This window comes from Podarcis melisellensis, assembly GCF_964234715.1.
Source record: "Podarcis melisellensis genome assembly, chromosome: 1".
NCBI lineage: Eukaryota > Metazoa > Chordata > Lepidosauria > Squamata > Lacertidae > Podarcis > Podarcis melisellensis.
In genome coordinates this window covers 85,795,451-85,821,033 of record NC_138528.1, presented here as the reverse complement: position 1 = coordinate 85,821,033, position 25,583 = coordinate 85,795,451, and the positions used below count along the sequence as shown (strand labels likewise).

Below are 25,583 nucleotides of genomic sequence, written 5' to 3'. Positions count from 1 at the left end.
TCAAAATCCAAAGTGATTTTCCATGAGGTGGCAGGCCTGAATTATGAAGGTGTTGTTGTTGTTCCTACTATTATTCTTAGCTATTTGAGCTTCACTGCGTGCAACAGACGGTTGGAGATAAATGCATGCTAAAGAGTTGCCGGGAATCCCACCGTGCGCAGAACCAAATGGATTTACCCTCACCCTCATTTTACTTTATGATCCCGGCACAGAAAAACAATTACCTTCTACACACAAACGCAGCAAGAAGCTGTGCTGCTGCCTGCCTCACAACAAGCTCTCCTGGTAGGAACGTCTGCTGGCACCAGGCCACAGGGTAATTAGAGTGCAGCAGGAGTGATTGCTTCTGGCAGCCTGTCGCAGGGATAGCGGAGATACATCCTTCATGCTGCTAATCCAGCATTTCAGAGAAACAGAGGCGGGGGCTCTGGCATCCCTGCCAAATGGCTGCACCTGCAGAAAGCTTTGCATTCCTCTTAGGAAGACCCTTTGGGGATTGCAGTTCACCATCCCGCCAATTATACCTTTTCTCCTCACTGAATTTGCTGTCCTAATGACCACTTAGAGTCACTTTAAAGCAAACTGAAAACACGTTCGCATGGAGGAGGAGGAGGAGGAGGAGGAGGAGGAGGAGGAGGAGGAGGAGAAGAAGAAGAAGAAGAAGAAGAAGAAGAAGAAGAAGAAGAAGAAGAAGAAGAAGAAGAAGAAGAAGAAGAAGCTGCTGCTGCTGCTATTGGACCTGTTGATCAAGATGGTATTGGATTGAAGTTTGAATACAAACCGGATAACTTATTTTTCAGTATAAATCCCTCCCACTGTAAAGGGAGTTCCATTTCGGTTTCATTATGCCATAAGCTTTTGTAGACTTAAGTGTAGATTTGCACTCTAGCTTATGCCACAAAAAACAACAACAGATACTCTTGGCACCCTGTGACAAAACACTCTGTTGATTTGCTACCACAGAATAAAATAGCTAAATGCCCGGAGTTTAAATGAAGCATTAACCATCACTAGCCTTTAGGATGGGGATAGATTACAGATAACTAAGTGACAAAAAGTAAATAGAACATGTGGGGAGGTAGTTCCATTAGCACAAAGTTTTCTGGCTGCACAATGGAACTTCCTTTCCACTCTCTGCAGCCCCCAGTCTGCTCGGGGTATAGGTGGGTGTCCCCCAACCATCTGGAGCAGACTTGTGGAGGGCTAGGGGGCAAGGGGAAGAAAGGGAGAAGTTTGGTTGCAAAAATATAAATCCTAGCATTAACAGAGCTACTTGGTTGGATGCCTCCCCCAGTCCCTGGTAGCATTTGCACATGAAGGCTATGGTAGTTCGTGGTTAAACCAAAACCTGGACATAAACCAGAGGGAACCAGTGTGCTGCCCTCCAGATATTGCTGGACTCCAACTCCCATCAGCTCCAGCTATCATTGCAAAGGTCAAGAATGATGGGAGTTACAATCTAGAAACATCTGGGGGCTCCACATTGTCTATCCCTGCCATCAACATTTGATGGAAAGAGAGTTCTACTGTGTGTTTTTATAATAATAATAAATGTGATTACTCTTGTGAGTTAGGCAATGTTTAGATAACTCTTTCACAGTGGGCTCTGCAATATAATATTCTGTGCACCAATTTAATCTTAAGTATTTATGTGCCACAGAGCTCTTCTTAGTATACTAGAGCAAATTAACATGGCTGGCCCCTTGGAATCTGTGATTAAGTATTGCAACTTCTTGGTAGACCCCTTGTGAAATCTGAACTCTGCCCTGGAGAATAACTTTTACAGATGCTTAGCAGCACTAGGCTGTGCTGAGATTTTGCAGAGCACATACCATACCGCTGTACTGGGAACCATCTTCTCAGTGTGGAGGATGAATAAAAGGGCACTTTTCTGGATAAGTGCCAGCCTCTGTTCTATGCAGCTACAATGCAATTGCACTGGCTCTTTCCTAGGCTGGTATGGTGTGCATGTTTCTTGTAGTGCTCCCAAAGCCCACCACCATCTTTCAGACTCCTAGTTAGACATTGTATCCCAGTTATGCTATTGCCAGGCCAAAGGGACTCTTAATGAAGCACTTGAGCAGAATGTGACCCCTCTTCCCTCACTCTGAATCCCATCTCATCTAGGAAGCACTGAGGCAGGAATTCAAGGGGGTGGGGGCAAAGCTCTGGCCAAACAATGTAGCATCTGTAACAGAGAGTCTATCTTTGGAAAAGTCATTGGCATTGCCCCATCCATGTGACCAGCCTCAGCTTGGCCCAAATGCATTTGCAAGGGTCCTGAAGCAATTTGCCAGTGGCACAGTGGACCAAGATATTTGGCTCAGCTGAAAGAAAACAAAGCAGTGTCTTACACTTAAAGGCGACGCATTTCCGAAAGGATACAAACTCTAAACACAAGCCATGAGTTCTCATTGGTGGCAAGATCTAATATCTCCATTTGCTTGATTTTCACTTGCAAAATCTTGAGATTTTGTACGAATTTTATGTACCTGAATATTAGAAGTGGTATCCACTGCTAAAATTCTCCTTTTTTACATACCAGCTTTCATTTTAGGAATAAAAGATGAAAGAATATCTCCTCTCTCATAGTTTTAAAGACAGACTTTAACTGGGGGACTCCCTTCATGCAGTGAGTTCTGCTATTGGCTGGTTTCTCTGCTGACATGTTAGTCACTGTCTTTGGGGGCAAAATAACTCATGGTAAAGATGACTGAGGCACAAATGATGGGATCAGTAATAGAGTACATACTTTGCATGCAAAAAGACCCAGGTTTAATCGTCTAGCTATCTTAGCTCACAGGGTTGGGAAAGTTTCTATGTGAGACATTGGAGAGCCACTGCCAAGAGGAGTGACTAGATTTTTGCTATATGGAACTATATGGATGAGGAACTCTGCAAAACTCTAGTTCCTGACAAGATTGGCATACATGCAGCGCACCATCTGCAGCCTGACATTTTCCAGCAACCAGAGAAGGCAACACATGGCCAGACAGCAGTTTCTGGCTGCAGCTATAGTAGCACTGGAGAAACATGCTAATTCTGCTTCGGAAAAACAGCACAGGTTCAGGTGGGCTGTTCCTTCTCACACCCCCATGTCCTGCAACTTCATTCGGGGATGGGGCTGGAGACAGCAGAAGCACATTGCAAAGACAAGCTGCTTTCAGAGTTTCAGCCCTTCCAATGTGTTTGTACACCAGGGAAGGATGGTGTCATAAGCCATGTGGAGATTTTCCTGGAGGGGATAGTCAGATCAGGCAAAAGGGGAGATGAGCTCAAAGACCTGAAGCCCAATGACCTTGGGGAGGGTCCTAGCAGGTCAGGATCTGAAACCTTGGAGTCAGCCAAGGAGGAAACCACAGGTGCAGAGTTGGATCCCAGGGAAGGACCAGGTAGGGTGTCAGAGCAGGTACCCACCCTTGTGTCATCAGATGCTTCCGACCAGCCCCCTTCCATGCAGGAACCATCCTCCTGCCCAGGAGTCTGCACTCACAGAGAAGGTGCCAAATGATGGTTCGAAGAGACTGCTCAATTGCTAGGCTCTTGAAGGAGTGCCCATTTGCTCGCACAGTCCAAAGTTGCCTCTTGCTTACCTGCGCTACTCTTTAAAAAGGGCAGAGGGTAGCTCGTTTGTTGGATCAACGTAAAATCATAAAATTGTAGATTTGGGAGGGATCCAGAGGGTCATCTAGTCCAACCCTCCCAATCTTCTCTTGCATAGCCATGCATACCACCTGCTATGCCATTGAACCCATGCCACGGCAGAAACCGTAAGTCAAGGTCTTCATGCAGCAAGTGGCAGGACAGGCAGCCGGCCAGGTGGGGGGGGGTGATGAGGGAGTAAACTTTAGATGTGCTCACATGACCATCCAGGATCAACAGCTCAGCCATTTCAACTGTGTAGCTGGCTCCTTACCTACTACATCTGTTAATCCAGTTAATAAAAGATCAAATCCAGACTGCGACACAACATCCCCAGCTACTTTACAAAAGAAGGAAGCTGCTCTAGCAACCAATTGGCACACTTTTCTTGTGGCAGGAAGGGAATTAGAGTCTTTTTCTTATTAACCTACCCCCCCCCCCACCCCCTTGAAAAGGAAGATCTTGCACATCACTGAGAACTGAACCATCACTGTCTGGAGAAACCTCCCATCCCTCTCTGTCTGTGTCTCTCGTGTTAGCATTCTGGCGATGAAGCTACCATCTGTCCCGCCTTGCTCTGACATCCTCAACTTCATGCCAGCTTCTCCTGACCACTAGGCACACACTTATTATTGCTGTGCCAGAAACTCTGCATGCAGCTCCATCGCCAAATATGGCAAGAAAAACTGTAAATAAGGAATATTCTGCCTTCGTTCCAGTCCCACCCACCTACCGCTCTGTGCTGGCAATGGTTTTTCCCCTTCTTTCTGACAAAAACTCCAGCTAGACAGAACCCCCAAAGGGTTTGGTTGTGTGTTCCTCAACACACACACCCCTTAAATTAACAGGATGCATGCAAATACATTGCACACCTGGCCCTTCGTCACTCTGCTACAACAGCTGATAAAAGCAGACTGAACAAATATCTGCCTACATCCCAGCTTGTATCTCTGTATATCCTGGAGTACTTCAGACATTACTTAATAAATGGGCAACAGGAAGCAGTAGTAGATTTGCACTTCCTGCTCTTTGTGCTTGCTTGTAGTGTATGAAGAGAAAACTTGACCATTTCTCTCATCCTATCCCTCTCGCCTCCCATGTTACGGAAAAAGGAGATGTTGAGAACAGGGAGGGAAGTCCCAGATGGAAAGAAAGAAAGTAAGCAAAGCAAAATAAAGTAAAGTACTGAGACTTTCGGTAACCCAAGCACGAACTTGCATGGGCATCTGCTCATGGAATCGACCTGGGGAATTACAAGTATCACAACTGATGATTTAAAATTTGTGTATTTCAATATTTATACCCTGCCACTTTGCACCAAAGCACATCTGGGCAGCCTACAGCCAGATAACAAAAACATATTGCAGCAAGAACAACCAAATACTTTGGAGGATGGGGGCTTTGAGGGAGATTACCTGAAGTGAAATTTCCTGCAACCGGAAAGCGCTTCTATCCCTAGGCAGAAATTAATGGTCATTGTTCTCCTGCCACCAGCCTCTGCAGCCAAAAGTGGTGAGCAGATCATTGTGCAGTTACTTTCTGCAGGGTTATGTACAGCCAAATGCAAAGGTGAGTCACCTCATGCCCATGGGACAAACACAGCCCTTTGGGCCTCTCTATTTAACCCTCAGAACTCTGCCCATCTGCCCCCCCCTTTTCCCAGGCCACACCCCCCACTGGCTTCGCATCCTCTTTGAGTGTTTTGGCCTGGCTGGAATGTGTCCTTGACACCTCTCACTGGTCTGGATGGAGCTTAGAGAGGGTTGTGTGAGTAGAAATTAACCTAATGTACAAAAATAAAATTCACATTCTTTCTTCTGCCCACTTTTTTCTCTGGCTTTGCCCACCCCTGGCATGTGGCCCTTGAAAGGCTGCCCATAAGGGAATGTGGCTCTCTGGCTGAACAGGGTTCCTCACTCCTGTTCTGACAGGTACAATTCTATCCTGCCTATTCTAAAGTCCAACCTGAATCTATGCACTGTTAGCTTCCCTAACAATGACACTGCTATGGCAATGCTAGCCTAGATCTAAGGTAGATGGGTATAGCCTTACTGCAGAGAGGAAATCCTGTTCTCTCCTTTCAATTTTTTTCAAAATGAAGAACTCTTTAAGGTATGAAGTAGAAGTTCTCCAGCTGTGAGAAAAAGGGGAGTGGGAGAGGAGCAAGAACAATTCTGAATACCAAACCCAACTGGAAGATGAGCCAAGCCTTCCTGAACAGATTTTTGGCTCAATTTGCCTGAGTATTTTCCATGTGGCTGCCACGCAGGGACTTTGTCCAACAATGAAAGGCTCAGCATTAGCAAATGCAATCCCAGTTCCCTCCTTTCTGCACATCTTCCACTTTCTGAAACTACAGGATGCGTGACAAGCAGGGGGAAGCCATAAATACCAAAGATGAAGCAAGGACTCCTTTGAGATTTTCACAACCCATCCATTATCATTAATGTTTCCTTGCACATGGGATGAAGTGCTTTGAATGCTAATGACTCCAGAAATGGAAACCTTTGCTAACCTTACAAGGAAATGGAATGGGGTTCTACATGGAAGATGGGCAGTGAAGCTTAGGAACATTCCAGGGTGATATTGTGGGGACTGTGCAGCACAGATGCATATAATAGGCCTTGCTGTTTCTCCATGCCTGAAAATTTATATTGCACATCCATTAGTTGGAGACAGTGCATCAGTTGGAGACAATTCTGCAAATGGGCTGGCATTTTCCAAAGACTGGGAACAGTTTCTATTAATACTTGGGTCCCTATATAGATAGATTATCCCCAAAACAACCTATCCTTGTTCTGCCCAATGCAATATTTGATTGCATGTGAACATTCAGTTTTCAGTTAAACTGCATCTAAAAAACTATTAAGCACAAAAACTGTAAGTAGTCAGAGCTCTGCTAAACACTTATCACATTTCTACAAAATCAAACAGACAAAGGAGGTTGAGGGGGCTCTGCTTCCATCATGGATAATACAACTCAGTGCCTACACAGTATGGAGAGGAAGGGACTGTCAGGAAGAGGTGGGAGTTTGAGAAGGAGAGATCTGATGCAGCAGTTGTTGCTTTACAGTTAAGAGGCAGAAGTCAGAACTGTCTGTGTCCATCTCAACAGCTATCCTAAGCCACCAGGCTATGAAGCATAATCCTCAGCATTTATCACCCTTATCACTTGAGACTTTATAAAAGGATGTGGTCCCTGTGGCCCTTCAGATGTTGTTGGACTCCAGATCTTATCATCAGCCCCAGCCAGCCTGGCTAAGAGTCAGGAATGATGGAAGGTGGAGTCCGGCAAAATCTGAAAGGCCACAGGTTTCCTTGCCCCTGGCCTAAATCTCCAGGCTCATAGTGTACCATGAAGTCTAGATAAAGCAGGCCAAAAAGGTTTCTACAATAAGGAACTTTTCAGCGATGTGCAACTAGTTGGTTCAAGTAAGAAAGACAGACTACTAAAGTACAAAGCAAAACAAAACATACCAACATTTACCCCCTTGATATGGAATTGGATAGTGGGGGGATTGGCTAGGCATTGTCAATGCCAACACAATTGCTAGTGGGCTCAAGGGGTCCCTTTGTTATACGCATTGAGTTCCCATCATCTCAGCACAGAATGGTGATCCACAGCCACCGTGGATCATGTGGATCAGATGCCCCTTCTGACATTCATTGGGGATATGCATGCAAGAGCTCTGTGAGAAAAGAATATCTGTCTATGATATTCTTTTCCAGGAGAAAATATTTTCATCTCCTCAGCACCATTCTTAAACCTGAATGGGAGGGTGAGTAACATAGACACTCCCAATAAAAAATAGTAACTCCAAGCATAAACAGATAATTTTAGGATTCAATAAATTACATCTGGGGCCAAACAGGCCACAGAGGCCAGTATAAATCACTACATTTCCCAAAGTTGATGCAATTTTCTGCTTGGTTGGTAATTGTGGTGATTTTACAACATTCCTCAAAACTCTTCCCTCCACCCCACAATAAACTGGCACATGCAAAAGAAGCTACAGAGTCTCTGATTCTCTGGAACAGCATCCAACGGGTATCCTTATATACTGAATATATTCAGGCCATAGAACCATCCACCTTATTCATCACTCAATAAAATTAATGACAATAGGCTTTTGCTGGGTGAGATAAGCAGAAGCCAAACATTGCTGGTTTTAAAGTCACATGCAGCATTGTTCCCATTCTGCTGCAGTTCATCTTCCACCAAAGACTACATTTTTCATCTTGCTGCCCACTGTGGCAAATTCACATTATTTACACAATTAATTACATAAGTTACATTGCCATTACTGTATGTTATTGCACTCCATTCATTTCAATGCAAGGGGGGATCAATGCAAATGGAGGGGAAGTAATCAATAATATATCATTTGAGGAAAGAAAGCAACAGCAGCAGCAAATACCAGTTGCACTCTCTGGATTGTTTTCTGTTCCGAACATGGGATGGATAAACAAACCTCAGCCATTTCTGCATCTCTTTCCTTCTTCGTCAGAATTCTCCAACAGCCCTGTCCACCCCACCCCTGTGCACACAACAAGGTCTCATCTCTGCTGCTTAGTTATACACAACCCTATTTTTTTCCTCAGAGGTGATAAGCAAAGAACAAGAACAACTCTCCACAGTTCTGGTGGGTAGGGACTTATTTCTGCCCATCCAAATGTAAATGCCAAATCACTGTCTTCTGAGAAACTAGTCACGATTGCAGCCCGTTCTAGGAGCAGCATGGGTGAGCTCAAGCTGAACTACCCAGTACGCCCACCATGTGTTCAGGTTTGTGAGCCCATTTGCCCAGCTTTCTCTCTCAGGCAGGAATCCAGACGTTTCTCCATAGCCAGCAAGGATGGAAGGGAAGCCATGCCATTCCAGCCAGCTCATCGATAGCTGCAGCACTCGCTCTCACTCTCAGGCAGCTGAAGCATCCTGTCTCTATGGAACCTATCACTAACCTATCACTCAGCCTGAGGACTTGGGTGAGAGACTCGGCAGAAATCTTGGCTTTGCTCTCTGGACCTTATCATACACATCAGTCGGGCACTTCGCAAACATCCATGCCATCTGTTTCTTGGGCAGGGCCCGCTTGCTGCACGTGACCTTCAGGCCGTCCAGAAAATGCATCTGTTCCCACCTCTCCCCATTCCTCTTCGTACACTGGCTCTGAGGCAGGCTGCCCGTGACAGTCTGTGCTAGGCATGTGGGCAAGGATAGGAGTGACCATGACTTAGCAACTGGGGCGGGGGGAACCCAAGGCAAAATAAAACACCGTTGCCAAGTTTGTCGAGTGACCTCAGTGGAAACTGGCCCTAGGAAAAGGAACTCACCCTTTTGGTGTCATCATGGGATTCATCTGGAAAGGGAGCAAGCGGCAGATGATCTCAAGCCAATTTAATTCAGTTGGACGCAGAGGTCAAGGCAAAGGGGCTGGCTGACTAAAAGATGCATTTGCAGTGGCTACATGCATTAGCAATTGCTTCCTTATAAATCAAACCAATTTTTGCCCACTAAGGGGAAATTCCAGATGCGACACTAAAAGCAGTTTCTGAGCAGCGTGTTGTGAGTGCTGCTAATGTGTAACAGGAAGCAAAAGAGGGGAAATGTAGGCTTTGCTTTCATATTACAAGCCACTTTTAAACAAAACTGATTTATGCATCACCATGTGAAAATGTTGCATACATTGGTTCACACTGCTTTAACTAACACTTGGTTTTCAATAGGGCTGCAGGAAAAAGCCTCCTCCCCATTTTACCTGTTCTGCCACAGTCTTGCTGTGCAGCTTTGGGTAGTTGTGGTCAGAACAGTGGTTTATTCAACCCATTGTCCTGTTTCCAAAGTGTGTTTTAGAGTAATTCTCCCCCTCCCCTACCCCTCAAAAGCACATACAATACAGCCATTCACCCAAAACCATTCATTCCCAAGCATCTAACAGACTTAGATTTAGGGAGATCCTGAGCATGAAGTTGGCAGTCCACTGATCATCTTTGTTGAACAGCTATTGCCATTTCAGAAAGTATTTAATCCTTATGGAGCTCTACTTACACTGCCACTATTGGCATCATTCCATACCAGAGAGTTGCACAAAACAAAGTTTCTTAAAAAGACAGCCTAATGTATCAACTTCTGTGTCATATGCTCAGCAGTAGAATATCCCGCTGCCTACCCTGATTCAAAAAGTACCTGAATCTTTGATTTTCCAGAGCCCAAGACATACATTTTTGCAGCTACCTAAACGCAATGTTGTAGTATGTTGCCCATCTGTATACTTGTTAACTCTTCTCCATCCCTTTTGTGTCATTCCACAACCAGTCGACCAGCCCCACACAGACACTCCCCCTTCCAGACTAGTAAGTAGGAAGGCTACCATCCAATTCTGGCATCTAAGTGAAGAAACTGTGCTCCTTCAAAAGTGTGGTCACAATATGGGAGAGGGCTTGAAGTGGAAACTGCACAGACATTATAACATCAAGGTTTGGTTTTCAAGAACTCCCATTCAAAGACTGAAAGCAGAAATGCTTTGGGATAAGAATACTAGAAGGGGGTGGAATGCCAATTAGACCCTGTGTAAGGATTGTGATTCCCTGCTTGACTCAGACCTTGTTTTAAACAAAGAGCATGAAAGCTAGCTCTTGTTGCACTAGCATCTCCCGTTCCTTCCCTCTCAGTATTGCTTTGTTTCCCTTGTCTCTCCCTCAGTCCCTGTTCCAGTGCCAGATCTGGACTGTAAGCTCCTTGGAGCAGAGGCCTGCTTCTTGCTTCTGTTTTTTAAAGTAACATGTGGATTCAGTAGCAGCTAGTGCTTCCTAGCACTGCACATTGCTGCTGCTTACCAAGAGGGAGAAGGGCGAGGTGATAGGGAGCTTAGCATGGTGCAGGTGAAGCATCAGGTGGGCTCCACCACCGCTCCTGCTCTGTGCCACGTTCCCCACTGCCTTGCCACTCTGCCTCAGTGTAAGGGGCAGTGGCATTGGGAAGCCAGAAGAGCAACATAGCCCCACCTGAACTGATTGTGCTGCATAAATGCTAGTGAACCATGAAGTCTTCTTCTGATAAGTTTCCAGAGTTCCTCTTTTTTGCATGAAAAGTCTCGAGAAGCACTTCACAGATGCATACAATCATGTCCATTGTCCTAAAATGTTATTTGAAAATAGGGGAGGAATGCTGATGGGAGCTATAGATATCACTATCTGAAGGGCACCAAAGGAAGCACATCCATCAATTTAAGACTTGGATCACAACGCTGAAGTGTAAGATGATGCTAGGCTTTATCTCATGCCCTCCAGAAAGTTTATCCCTAGTAATAGGCCAAAAAAATGCTTGCTTTCACTGAGCTGGCATTTACCAGGTGGCACCCAAGCACACCAGTACCCCTGAGCTAGGGTGTATACAATGGGAGTCTGAGGCACCTACCCTCCATGCTGTCTTCACGACGCATGTTGAAGTTTTCATAGGAGTCCCGGCGGATGAGCGGGTCAGAGGTGTTGTAGTCCACTGAGACGCTGGGGCCGTTCTCGAGATGCTCCATGCCTGGAGAGGAAGGACAGCACGGTTTCAGCAACAGAGCTGGCCGACCCCTTCCAGTGCATGCCCAGTCACAGAAGAAGCCAGCAATGTGGTAAGGAAAAGGTAAGAAGAAGGGAAGAGACAGAGGGAGCAAGACAAAGGGGAAACAGAACCTGTAGAAGACAGATGATGCAAGGAAAACCCAGAACTGAGTCACAGTTAGGAATCAAAGGGTAGAAAGAGGGGAGCAGCACAAGGTTAGAGGCTGCAGGTGGGGTGGGCAGCTATGGAAGAGCCTGAGGACAAGCAAGGCTGTAGCTCAGTGGCAGAGCATCTGATCCACATGCAGAAAATCCCAAATTTAATCCCCAGCATCTCCAAGCAGGGCTGGGGGAAACCTCACTCTGAAACCCTGGAGAGCTACCACAGGTGTGGACAATACTAAGCTAGACAAACTAATGGTCTGACTGAGTATATGGCAGTTCTTAAGACCAAGTGAACTGCCACTCAAGCAAGGACCTAAGATGGATCTGGAAGATTTTATTCCCAGAAGAGTCCACTACGGACATTTGGGAATGCCATGGATGAAGCCTCAATCAACCAGGCAAGCATGAATGGGGAAAGAAGGTGTCTGCTGGTAAGGAAAAGCAGGACCAGGTGGCTCAACTGGATCAGCAGCTGGCTCTTAGTTATGATGGTGCTGGTGAACTGAAGTACCCTCTGCCCACCAACAGCTGTGACAAAGGGGAAGGGGAAGTCCCAACGCAAGGTTACCTGCCCTATCAGCAAAGAATGGCCAAGCTGTGAAGAAATCATGTGGGGAGCTCCAGACACAGATCTGTAGGGCCTGGCAATGGGGAGGAAGCAGGGAATGGGAGCAGTAGGTGCCAGAGGTTGGTGATTAGAAAACACAGTACCTTGAATCTTCTCAGGTCCATAGGAGAACACAAACTCCACCTTCCCATACTCTGGAAACCGCTCGTCTGCAATGAACAAGAAGACCAAACGATATTCAGTTATATCTAGCTGTCTATACTGACTGAGGACATATAAACTGGGGCAATACCTTGACTGCTAGGGAAGCTGAATTCAGTGGGGATCTGTTAGGGGTATGTCAACAGGGATCATTGCTTCACTGTCTAGATATCCTGGGGTCTCACACCAACAAGTTGCCCATCCTCATGGGTATGACTACTATGAATAATCTGTGTATTCTCGGTTCATCTAGCTATGATACAATATCTTTATTGTCATTGTCCCATACAGAACAATCAAAGGATAGTTCACCATGAGACAACATCCGCACAGCTTTGGCTCTAATGAGAGCATGTTTATGACATTTCTTCCCATCCCCTGCACTTCTTGGTGAAGACCACTCTTATCACAGCCAACAACTTTCTCACACACCACCGGGCAGCTCACCCTCTTCAAACGTGCATTGGCACTATACGAATAAAGCACAATGAAGTCTCCTCTTTTCTAGTGGAGCCAAGGTGATGGCTTTTGGATGGAAGTAAGACTGAAGAGGAATTGTTCTTGGAATGGCTGGCAGCCATGGAGGAGTCACTCACATGACCCTCTCAAGCACTGGTCCCTGCCTACCAGACTGGCAGGACAATCAGAATGAGGACAGGAGGTCAATTCATCTGTCTGGTATTTCAATTGGCCTGTAAAGCCCGGGGTGGGGGGCAGAATTTTTTTTATGCACTTCCAAACTGATTCTTGCACTACTTTGGGTAATGTCATGATGGTCAACAGAAGCGTAGTGCAGCAAATCAAAATCAAGGAAGAGATAACAATGTAAGTGAATAGAATGCCAAGTTCCAGAGAAGGTTAATAGTTACAGTCACCAACAGATCCTTCAATCTACCTGTGGCCCAACAAACTAAATGATTTGATCCTAACATAAACCAAAAATAACAGCTTGGGTCCAGTTCACTTGAAAGATCAATTTGCCCCACATGTGCCTGCATGAGTGCTTCAAACTGCAGAGTTTCCACTTTTACAAGTGCCATATAATGTTTGTTTCACATCTGTTGGGAGTTAGTCTTTCAGCATGGCAGCATCTGTCCTTTGGAACTCTCTGCTGTTAACATCTGGCAGAAATCTTTGTTTACTCTTTTAGGCACTTGCTCATACTTTTTAATTTAGCTAAACAAGCCTATCTAGATGTTAGTATTTGCTTTTAAGTTTTCCCTGATTTTATCTGTGCCCATTGGCAATTGTACCATGCTGTTTTATGAACATTGCATTTTTTAAAAAGTGGCATATAAATTTTATAAATAAACAGCATATTCCTTTACACGCTTAAGTGCCACAGTGAGGGGAACTACAGGAAAGCTGCATTACATGAAAGGGGCACCACTCTCCAAACAAAAAACACACAAAACAACAACATTCTTATACTCATTGGAGATTTTTAAGCAAGGGTTGGGTGGCCACCTGTCATGCATGCTTTAGTTGAGATTCCTGCATTACAGGGGGTTGGCTTAGATGACCCTCAGGGTCCCTTCCAATGCTACAATTCTATGATTCGATCCTCTGCTTACTAAGCCAGCTTCCCTTCATTCCCATTTATACAATTGTTCTTACCTTTAAAGGCATCATCCAGGTCCTCCTTATTGAAGACAATGGCCAGGTCATGAATGGCACAGGTGTGGAATTGCACTCGGAAGATCACATCTCGAGTTGGGCTACGGAACTCTTTGTGATAGCATTTCAACTGCCGGTGGGTGAAGAGAAGGGAAGGGAAGAGTCATAAGCTTGGGGACCTGCCAGAAAACAAACGATTCTCCCCACCCCACACCAACTGCACAGTATCCCAGAGTAAGCAGATTGTGGCCTGCAGACTGTGCATGTCTCCAGCATCCTATTCTGGCATCTCCAAAACTGAACCACCTACGAATGCTGCATGTAGGGGTGGATGAATCTGTCCATGTCAGTTCCGAATTTTCTCAACCTTATGCAGTTTGCCCCATTTTTGCATCAATTTGAGAACAAAAAAATCTTCACAAATTCTGCATGCAAAATTGTGTGCATTTTCGTGTGCATCTCTCCCAATATATGCATATTTGTATGCACATTTGCCTAATACACACATTTTTATGCAAGCAATTTCCCCTACTACAGGCATAGGCAAACTCGGCCCTCCAGATGTTTTGGGACTACAACTCCCATCATCCCTAGCTAACAGGACCAGTGGTCAGGGGTGATGGGAGCTGTAGTCCCAAAACATCTGGAGGGCCGAGTTTGCCTATGCCTGCCCTACTATAATGTTTTGTATGTTATTTTCACTGATATATGCATAGTGGTGCAGTTTTTGGTTGGAGGACTTGTATCATAAAATTTGGAGAAATGCAAATTTCAAAGGACAGCTGTGTTTCATTTTGCTAAGGCTGTGTACACACTATATAAGGTAAAAATAGGTAAAGCAACCCTGGAGGGTTAAGTCTAGTCAAAGGTGACTATGGGGTTGCAGCGCTCATCTTGCTTTCAGGCCAAGGGAGCCAGCGTTTGTCCACAGACAGTTTTCCGGGTCATGTGGCCAGCATGACTAAACCGCCTCTGGCACACAGAGTAAGGTGACGAGTGCCAGAGTGCACGGAAATGCCGTTTACCTTCCCGCCACAGTGGTACCTATTTATCTACTTGCATTGGCATGCTTTTGAACTGCTAGGTTGGCAGAAGCTGAGACACAACAATGGGAGCTCACGGGGATTCAAACCTCCAACCTTCCGATCAGAAACCCCAAGAGGCTCAGTGGTTTAGACCACAGCGCCACCCACGTCCCCACACTATATACCATATATTCAAGGCACATGCACACATAAAGAATTATGGGAACTGGAGTTTGATAAGGATGTTGGAACTGGTAGCTCTGTGAGTAGTAAGCAACAGTTCCTAGGTTTCTTTGGTGAAGAGAGGAATGTGCTTTAAATGTATGGTGTGTATGCAGCCTCATTGGTTCAGGAAGCATGAACTGAAATGTGAACAGAACTAACTTCTCTCTCATTCCTTGCTAAATTGAGTGAGCCAAAGTCCCACAATGGCAGAAAATGGACCAAAGCAAACAAACGGACCAGCTATGTTTTACTCTTACCAAGATATCTCCCTTTAAGAGTAGTCCAGGCTCTATAGTGATGCAGATGCTGGTCTGACTGTCCCCCTGCACGTTGCTATAAAAAAGAAATAAGTTAAGAATAGACAGCTGGGATGCTGTTCCCTAAAGTTGGGTCCACATAGGAGCCTCATTTACTCAGGGCAGATCTAAAAAGGAAATTGAGACAGAAGAACAGAGGAGAACCAACTAGTGTGAGAGTTTGGGGCTGCCTTGGTTGGCTACAGTTCCTTTGCCACTCACACTGATCATTCCTGTTTTATTTGGAGAGATTGGAACAGGGGATCGGCACTATGAACATGTCAATTGTTCAAGACAACCTATAGCAATCAGCAAAGACACGGATGAGGAGCTTCCATAATAAATTTGCTGATGATAAAGCTTGTATGTTAGATGATCTTCACAAAACCTTGTCCCAGAATTTAACATGACTAGTTTGCACAATCCTAACCTCTTTTACTCAATCTACTCATCACTTCCACTTCTGAAGTTTCTTAATATGGAAGCTGCTACCCCATAAACAGGTACTAATCCTTCCCTACACTGCTGCATATGTCTAGACAAATGTTTGCAGAACTCTTTCAGCTCATTCAATGCTGCTGCTGCTGCTGCTCTGCAACCAGAGATTCAATCAGTACAAGAATCAACCAAAGTTTTCACAGGTCAAAAATAAATCAGGACAAATTTTAATGGGTGAGGTTGAAACTGGATGACACAATTGTTGATTTGAAAAAAGAAGGTATTGAAGACTGCCTTTCTTTCCATCTCAAATTTCCTTTTGAATAAAACACATCTAAAGTTTCAGTGTAGATTTATTAAATATGCACTTGTATATTTAAGTGATTAAATATAAGTAAGCCCTCAGTTAAAACTCATCTAGGCAGCCATTTTTTAAAAAAAGAATAGCCAATTAAGACCTGTAGCTGTTTCATAGAACAACAATTTGCCACCTTCCTTGGGAGAAAAGTTATACTGAGCTGAAAACAGTTTAACCCTGTGGACATACTAAAGGCTGCTTAGTAGCTGATGTTTTTCCCACATGAAGGAAAAATTAAATGTCACATGCAGAGAGTCTTAAATGCTGCTCTCATGGGTGATAGTATGTCTGTAATATCTTCTCCTGCCCTTTCCTATGCCTATGAAGTTCAGTAGGTCTTTAGGGAAGGGACTGTCTCCCTCCTTTATGGTGTTCTTGGCAGGTTCCTGGCAAGGCAGGTTAGAGCAAAGCACAAATGATGTGCAATGAGAGCCCTCCCAGATGCCACCTTTACCCAAGATTCAGAGTCCCCACCCCATTGGTCTGAAAGGAACAGAGGGGAAATGAGCGCTGGGAATCAAAAAAAGAAGTGCCAACTCCAGGGCAATATTTACTAGATTCCAGATGTGTAGACAGGCTGCATAGCTTGGTATATCTTGAGGAAGGGCCGGCAGCCTAAGAAACATAAATCAGAGACAGGGAGAAAAAGACCTTCATTAGTCAGGGAGATTAGTTGGAGAAGGAAAAACAAATAGCAAGAGGCCAAGACAAACAGTCTCGCCTGGAGGAGAGCTTTCCAGTGACCCTGGAGCCAACAAGACCTGGTCTGTGACACTGACAGATGCCCTGGAAAAGAACACAGTACAAACAGCAGGCTCTTCCTTTATTTGGAGGCATAAGGGGTTCAGGTATCTGAACTAACTTCCCCTGCCCAGCTCTCTCTATTGCAAATGTGTGCTGTGTGCCTAAAGCCCAGAGGACAGAAAACCAAAAGACAGCCAAATTCAGATAAATAATACACCCAATCTGTAGGCCCAGCACATTCACATTAGGGGTGTGTAGGTGGGTGTGTGGGTGTCGAGGTTATCAAAGAGTGCTGGGTGTAGATCCAGACGGCTGAAAGCTGGGCCTTGGTGTCACAGAATGGATCACGCCACTCTTGTGATGATTTACGACTGTTGCAGCAAAACCAAAGAAGAGTCTTGTGGTACCGTGTGTGTATCAATTCCTATGCTAAAGAATAAATGGACACAAATCTGGCATCTGAAACAGCAATATAACCCAGTACAGTAACATTTCAATCTGCCAGGACACTCTGCAACTCATCTTAAAGTGGAAGTACTTGAAAAACAAGCGGCTCCAACATGAAACTGCCTGACATCATCATCATCATCATCCTTTTACTCTTTCTCCCTAAGGATATCAGTGGTGTGCAATAAAAACAGTAAAACAATATAAACAAGCAACAGCAAGGGGGTGGGGGGAAGTTCAGTGGAGTCAAAGTAACTAGGAGAAACCAGAAATTGTAATAATAATTACACAATAAGAAAAGATAACCATGTTGGCTCATGGGGAAAAGCCCAAAATCCTTATTAGAGGAATACCTTAATAGGCCAACCAAATTGCCACAAAATTCCAGGTGCAACCTAAAACCTGTATAGCAGCTAACAAAGCCTCATCTGAACTTCCACTACAGCCTCCCACATTCTGCTTTAAGACTGTGATCAGATATATTCTCTTCTCTATCCCCACTCTGTTTACCATGAGTTGATGAATAGATCTGGATAAGTCAGAAGCTTGCATACTGTTTTGAGGCATTCTAGTTGGCCTAATAAAGGTATTAGACTGATATCGATTTTGGAAGTTCAGCTCCGTTCATTTGGATCTGAATAGAGTTGATGTTTTCCTTCCCCTCTACAGATGTTAATTAGCGTGGCTCTGTCAAGTGGATTGTTTTATCACCTAACACTGCTGTTGTAAAGAGTAGCTGTGCTGATCTTCCAGGCATTCTAGCTCTAACTGAATTGTCACTATCTGCACTGTTTTCTATTCCAATTCCTTCTGATCTCGCTGCTTACAATCCCTCCCCATATGCATATACATACCTGCCAAGTAAATGTTACATTTCAAGCATCTGATGCATAGGTTCTAGTTCATACAAGTTCATATCATAATAAAAATTAAGGTGACACAAAACTGTTGTTCCACTGCTGTGCAGTGTCTTAGGGTCATGATACACAAGTAGAGGGAACACTGGAAATTACATAGCAGGGTTGTTCTTATGCTCTTATCAAACATCCTGAGCTGGAATTGAATAACAGCAAGAATATTCGGCCCAAGGATGTTAAAATGGATTTTACTGCAAGTAGGTGGATGAATCTGAGCTGACTTGGAACATGTGAGAACATCTGCTCCAATTCCATGTGATAAAACCAACAGAAGCTGCCAAAATAAGATGCTGAAAGCAAGAGCAATGGGTTAAAGAAAGACAGTTGTGGCTGTGACTGGACCTATTGTGTTGCAGTATAAGGTGGTAAAACAAACTGCACAACTTCAGGTAGACATGTAGGACACCACTTCTGAATCCTCCTCCAGATAAAAAAGGAAGAAAAAGAAATCTGTGCAAACAGAAAACTAGCATGTCAAGGAGAATGGTTCCTAATGTGCCCTTTCCTTGATTTGGCTTTCTGCTTGCAAGAAATTTGCAATGGAGAAGTACATTAAAAAAACATGATCTGCACCCTGCATTCTACAATGGCACAGTCTGTTCTATCTACTGAATATTCTGTCACTTTGTTCTTCTGTATCTGTCAGTCCGTAGTGAGAATTACAAATTATGGGATTCCTCATCAACTAACTGACATTGTTATCTTTCAGCCTCGCGACAGCTATGTTTGCATGATGTTGGCTGGGTTGGAAAAGGCCAGTTACCTCCTTGAGACTCAAAGTTGGGAATGCCATGCATGATGACATGATGCAAGAAGAGGGGCTTGTTGTTCATTTTGATGGTGCCGGACAGCAGACCACTGAAGTAGTGGACATACCTAGGAAAAAAACAACAAGAGTAGTCAGGAGGTGAGTTGGAGCCTCTTAAAAGACTAATGCTTCAATAAAGAAAAGTTGCCCTCTGTAAACAGTGTGAAACTATTCTCTCATAGTGCTTTATACTAAGGTCTCAGCCACAAGTCTCTAAATCTGCTTGTTTTTTAAACGTGCTTCATGATTTTCTTAAGATATCTCAGAAGCTGGCATGAAAGATTTTTGCTCAGCAGAACTTGTCTGGAATTAGTGTGTTGCCTTCCCTGGCTTTAGGCACTGTAGGGCCTGTTTTTGAATAATCTGCCTGACAGGTGTTGGCACAAGTTTGGTTCTTTTTAGCCTTAATATTCTGGAGTACCAACCAGATTTACATTTGGTGTCAAATCTTGCTAGTGCAGTTCTGGGCTTGGTTCTGATTTATTTCAAGGGTCTACAGCAGAACAACTCATTCCCTGTTCCACTTTATTTGCAGGCAACTGTTTTCAGACATGAAAAATGCATTTATATTATGTAATGCAAAGTTCATATTTTGATCATATTTTGATGCTGGAACGCCCTTTAAAAAGGAGAGCTTATGCTGAGATGTTGGTAGTGGCTACAAGACAGAGGAACATTTGCCCATTAAAAAACAAAGACTCATCATGACTGGCTCCAGCACCACCTAGTGAAACTGACTGAAAATACACTGCAGGCCCAATATGTCTCTTACTTTCAGAAATTCAACACTAAACAGTGTTTTTTTGCAACATGAGAAACATCCTGAGCTTTGATATCTACACTATGATAGCCATAAAGACACCCATTCTGAATGTCTCACAACGAAAGCAGTCTTTTCCATGATGCTCACAGCCCACACTCAATAGAAGGCGGAAAACCCTCACCAGCCTGCCCTCCAGACTAACCTCTTCTGCGATGGCTGCCCCACCGGGATCACCTTGTCCTCATAGAACCTCTTCATGGCAAACCGGTCCAGAGCTTGGTCTGCACTGTGGAATAAAGAAAAGAGTTTGGCACAGACATATTCCATGGGAAAGGGGAGAAAGTTCATAGGTGAGCTGGAAAAAAAGAGAGGCCCCAAGTAAGAAGAGGTTTCTTCTTTCTTCCCCAATAATTGATATAGGCAATTTCAATAGGGATTTCAGGCTGCAATCCCAGGTCAGCTAACATACTGCCCTCCATATGTTGCTGGAGTCCTTTGACCCTTGCCTATTGGCCATGCTGAGTGGGACTGATGGGATCTGCAGCCCAATAACATTGAGAGGGCACAACATTGCCTATACACACCCAACTGGGAACAAATCCAATTGAATTCAGTGGGGGTTCTGAATAGACATGCATGGGATGGGTTATCATGCTGCCAAATGTTTTGTTTCAAATGAAAAATGATGACATTTCTAGGCATCCTATCAATAAGTTAATTGACTGCATTGGCCAATTGACTGTATTAATGCAATAAGTCAATTGAAATACTGATGCAATAAGCCAATCCTCAGTAGAGCAATGCATATATCACAGATTTATGTTTCTTTCTCTAGTATAGTACATATATAATACTGTCGCTTACTGGAGATTCTGCCTCAACTTGTAGAACAGGAAATGTGTTATCAGCCTAACTATAACAAACTTTTTTTTCTTTTTACTGACCCCTCTGGGACCAAAAAAATTGAGACCCAGAAGATCAAAGCTTCTGCACCCCAACTCAGTGGCCCTAGTGCATGTTCTCATCCCTCTTTGTTGGCCTTGTCCTCCAGTCACTCTCTCTGGCCACCTCCCTTCAAGCTCATTCCCTGGAGAATTGGCCAGCAGGAAGCTTCATTGGGGCCCTTCGTTCCCATATAAACCAAACAGAAAGCCTTTCTCCAGAAGCCAAAGCGCTGTGGGAAACTTCTCCCACTCACAGAAGAATGGCCAGACAAGAGCTATTTCCCGTTAGGTATTTTGTGTTCTATAGAACAGTTCTATAATCACCACCAGTTTTGAAGTGGCACGAGAGCACGATTGGAGTGCATGTATTAGGATGGGTGATCTGGGACTTTGCTTCAGGAAAGTACATTCCAAGGTCGTTTTCTGGACTGCTATGATCAAAACAGACATGCTAAAGTTGCAGAGACTCCAGAATAGCCTGTTCGTTCTTCCACTTTATGTCTCACCACTAAAACTACGGTCTTCACCACCCTCTTGCAACACAGCATGAGGCTCTCTTACCTGGCTGAAATGTTGCTGTAGTGCATGTAGGCAGCAATAACTACTCCTGTCCGGCCTCTGTTCCCCTGCAGAAGACATAAGCAACACAAGTGGTTTAGAGTGACCAGTAAGAAAGTCTTATAAAAGAGAAAGCAGCTATCCATCTCCACTCAAACGTCTGATCTCTCCAAAGTGAATAGAACAACAATATCCAATCCATGTCGGTTTTGCCTATGTACACTTATTTCCAATCACTCTGCATTCTTTTTATTTAAAAAGGTGCATTTAAATACCTATTTTAAAAATGTGTTTTCTCTCAAAGTGCACATTTGCAAATGTAACTTGCTACATTTTTGCACCAAGAACTCTTGTCAGAACATTCAGGAAACATGAAAGGCTGTGGGCAATTAAGTTTCAATCTACATGTTGGTCCGGAAGGTCCAAATCAGGTCAATTCATATCGGCATTTGCAAAGGTTTAATTTCTCAAGCATTCCATGGAACAATGTCCTACTGATATGTCCAGGCTTTTGAGAGGAGCAGGCTCCATTCAGACCAGGCAGCCTATTACTGGAAATTAAAAGAATCAAAGGTTATGTTGGCTGGCAGGGAGAAACCGGCTGGTTGATTCCGCTTCACTCTCGATTACTCCTTACAAAGCATTTTCCACCAGGAAGGAAAGGCCAGTCAATAGATGTCGCTGTTCCCTTTGACACCAATTGACCTGTGAGGAATCTAAGAGGCCGTTAGAGAGCTCTGATTTTGCGGCATCCTCTCATAAACCCAATCTCCACATTGTGAAGAAAAGGCTTTTCAGAGGAAACTGGTGCACCCACTGTCATACCTCAAAGCACAAACGGCTCAAGTCTAACCAGGGAGCTATTTTAAAATGAGAAAGCTGCTGTAGTACAGTGAATAATGGAGATCTGTGCACTTCACCCTGAAACCATTGGGTATTATGTTTATTATTTCTATCTATAGTCCAGTCTTCCTCCCAAAGGAGCCCAGGGACATCCCACCCAATCCAGCCCTTGCACTGCCTTCCCAAAGCCAGGTAAGGGAAATGTCAGGCTTTGGAAGGAGGTACAAGGCTCTGGCAGGGTCCCAAAGTCCTCCCACCTCCTTTCCAAAGGTGGGAAACACTAACTAGGCTTTGGGAAGGAGGAGTGGACTCTAGGACCCTATCAGAGCCCTCACGCCTCTTTCCCAAAACCCAGCAGCTCTCTGGAAGGCAGCACAAGGGTCAAATATTGCTGAGAGCCCTTGGGCCATGTATTGGACCACCCTGACCTGGAGGGTACAACATAAGCTAGCTGTGCTTCAAGCAATTCTCTCTCTCAATTCAACTCCAGTGCTGGAAGCTTGAACAGTGAAGAAATGGAGGGCAAGGAAGTACATTGGGGAGAAGTTAGCACCAGTGGCATAGCGTGGGTTGTCAGCACCCAGGGCAAGGCAAGTAATTTGCGCCCCCTAACCCGTGGATTTGCGCCCCCTAACCCGTGGATTTGCGCCCCCTAACCCGTGGATTTGCACCCCCTAACCCTAACCCCAGATGTTGGGCCCGGTGCGGCCGGCCCCCCCTGCACCCCCCACGCTACGCCACTGGTTAGCACCAACATCTATGTACTCTGTTTCAATTTTTAAAATGGGTGTCACCCCAATCCTGCTCCATAAGCAAGCTGGGCAGATTCACAAATAAGCATGGCTGCCCTGTTGCATCTAGTATGACTCTGAATCTGTTGTCAGGGTCTATTTTGTTTTATCTGTTGTACTTAAAACTGCGCGCAGAGTTTGTTCTGATCAATCCAAAGCAGGTTACAGCATAAAAACATAAAACACTACAATACAATACAGCAAAAACATAAAAAAGGGACCAAAACTCAGAAATAAGCACTGAAATAAAAACTGAAGTGGCGGATAAATTGCATTGAACACCCAAATGGCCTGGGGAAAACAATAACCTTGCTGGATTGATTTGGCTTTAAGATCCTGGTTAATAAGTTGGCATTAAGTCATATTTCCCCATTTTGGACATGATGTGAAACTGCAATGTAAACTGACCAGGATCAAGGGATCAATGGCTTAATTATGGTTTTTAAACCCAGGAAAATCACATCTGAAAAAGCCATCAGAGTTGGATGTCATCAGCATACTCATGGCACCTCATTCCAAAAATCTCAAGCAATCTCTCCAAAGGGGTTCCATGCAGATTTCAGAACAAAGGACTACACCACCAACAGCAGAAATCCAAAGGCAGTAGAAAGCCCCAAACTATAATCTAAAAGGTATTTGATTAATCTTCCACAGTTATCTGATGCATATCAAATCCATATGCATTTTCATCACAGAAGTCTAGTGATCTATAAAGATATGCTTCCTTCTCCTTTCACAACTTGCTAAATACCTAATCCCCATCCAACTCCCATCTTTACTCCCATACTATCCTTCCAATACTTTTATACCCGTTATACTTTCTGATTCCCATTACAGGCATAGAAGAAAACTGCTTCCTTTTTCCACTGCTTGCATTTCTGACTGAAGTTTAATGATCTGAACAAAATAGCAAGAGTCCTTTTATAAGCAACAACACTCTCCATCCTCATACATAAGCAATGAAAGGAATAAAATGTCCAAATATAACAACAATGCAAATATGATCATTAATGCAATACCAGCAGTGTCAGGGCTAGTCCTACCATTAGGCAGAGAAAGACAGATAATGAGGGCAGGGAGGTACTGGAGGAGAGATCTGTGTGCACCACACAGCCTGCATGTGCCTTCTGTGAAGCCACTCTACTGCCCTCAGCTGCCATGGAAAAATAAAATTCACTTGCCAGTCCGGCCATATGTGTTGGTTATTGGCTGCCATGGAAAAATAAAATTCACTTGCCAGTCCGGCCATATGTGTTGGTTATTGGCTTGCTAAAGGGAGGGTGGACTTTCTTTCCCATCTGCTACTAGGCAAGGTTGTACAAAACCCCCTAATGTACAAAACCCCTGCAAAAGTTAGGCAAGAATACCTGAAGGCTTGCTTGACCCTGTGTGTCCTAAGCCAATCACTGAGACGAACTGGGGGAGCATATTAATGGTCTCCCATAGACCAGAAGCACAGATTATGGCAATGATGACTCATGCCTTCCATGTAGTAGGCCCTATTCTAGGGAATTCCTTCCCATTAGAAATCAGGTGGGCATCATCCCTGGTAAGTTTCAGGTGCCAGGTTCAAATGGTGTTATTATTATTATTATTTATTGAATTTATATACCACCCTATACCCGGAGGTCTCAGGGCGGGTCACAGAATAAAATCAGAATATAAAATCACAAAGTATAATCAAAATAAAAACAACCAAATAACCCCCGCACCCCCAAAAACACGCACACACACACACACATAGAAGTTAAAAACAAATGGCTGTCATTCACACAGCCAGCTCTCCTGTCCTTTCCACCTAAGCAGAGGAGGGAACCACGTGGAAACTCTGCAGGGAAAACTCCTACACTTCTCTCTCACCTTATTATGCAGAACCACCACATTGTGAGGATCAGCATTGAGCCACGTATCCATGGCCTTGCAGATGCTGCATATCTTCTCCAGAGCAGGTGTGTGCAAGTCAGGCCATCCGAAATCCAGCACCTGTGGCAGAAGGAGAGCAGAAGTTTCCAAGCAGGAGGAAGACGAAGAAGAAAGGAAAGTGTTAAAGAAGATGAAGATTCCTCCCCCGGTAAACTTTTGGTTAGATGTTGCTATTGAACAAAGGTATCCCAGTTTTCCCTGAAAAAGACCCTGATGTTGGGAAAGATTGAGGGCACAAGGAGAAGGGGACAACAGAGGATGAGATGGTTGGACAGTGTTCTCAAAGCTACGACCATGAGTTTGACCAAACTGCGGGAGGCAGTGGAAGACAGGAGTGCCTGGTGTGCTCTGGTCCATGGGGTCACGAAGAGTCGGACACGACTAAATGACTAAACAACAACAACAAATCCCAGTTTTGAAGGCCATTAGGCAGGATGAGGCTAGCTCAATTCAGGCACAAGATTCTGAGGCAGCGTGAAAGGACAACAAATTCCCATAGTACTTCATGGCATAATCCACTTTACAGAGTTTTGAGGCTGGGTTTATATGGAAAGTTGGGGAGTTCTGAGCACATTCCTTAGGAACATCTCAAGAGCTTCCAGCAAAACTTTGCAAAGGCCATATTTTTCATACAGAACTGCCAATGCTAACAACCTTCATTGATGAATAATTGACCATCCTACAGTATGGGTCTGTGTGCATACTCATGTGTTGACTACGAGCATGACTGCCTCTGCCAGGAGCTCACAAGGCAAGCCA

General features: G+C 44.4%; 1 protein-coding gene across 22 annotated transcripts in view; it reads right to left on the bottom strand.

Annotated features, from left to right (window-relative positions):
* TNS1 (tensin 1) overlaps positions 1 to 25,583 on the bottom strand; it is a 323,516-nt gene that overhangs the window by 79,354 nt on the left and 218,579 nt on the right. For all 22 annotated transcript variants that reach the window (XM_081885288.1, XM_081885304.1, XM_081885307.1 and 19 more), the window contains 9 exons: positions 24,762 to 24,884; positions 21,271 to 21,335; positions 19,968 to 20,051; positions 18,958 to 19,070; positions 16,641 to 16,701; positions 15,252 to 15,327; positions 13,745 to 13,874; positions 12,070 to 12,135; positions 11,060 to 11,176 (listed from right to left, as the gene is read on the bottom strand). In XM_081885288.1, coding sequence (XP_081741414.1) covers positions 11,060 to 11,176; positions 12,070 to 12,135; positions 13,745 to 13,874; positions 15,252 to 15,327; positions 16,641 to 16,701; positions 18,958 to 19,070; positions 19,968 to 20,051; positions 21,271 to 21,335; positions 24,762 to 24,884 — 835 coding nt within the window. The remainder of the gene's footprint in view (positions 1 to 11,059; positions 11,177 to 12,069; positions 12,136 to 13,744; positions 13,875 to 15,251; positions 15,328 to 16,640; positions 16,702 to 18,957; positions 19,071 to 19,967; positions 20,052 to 21,270; positions 21,336 to 24,761; positions 24,885 to 25,583) is intronic.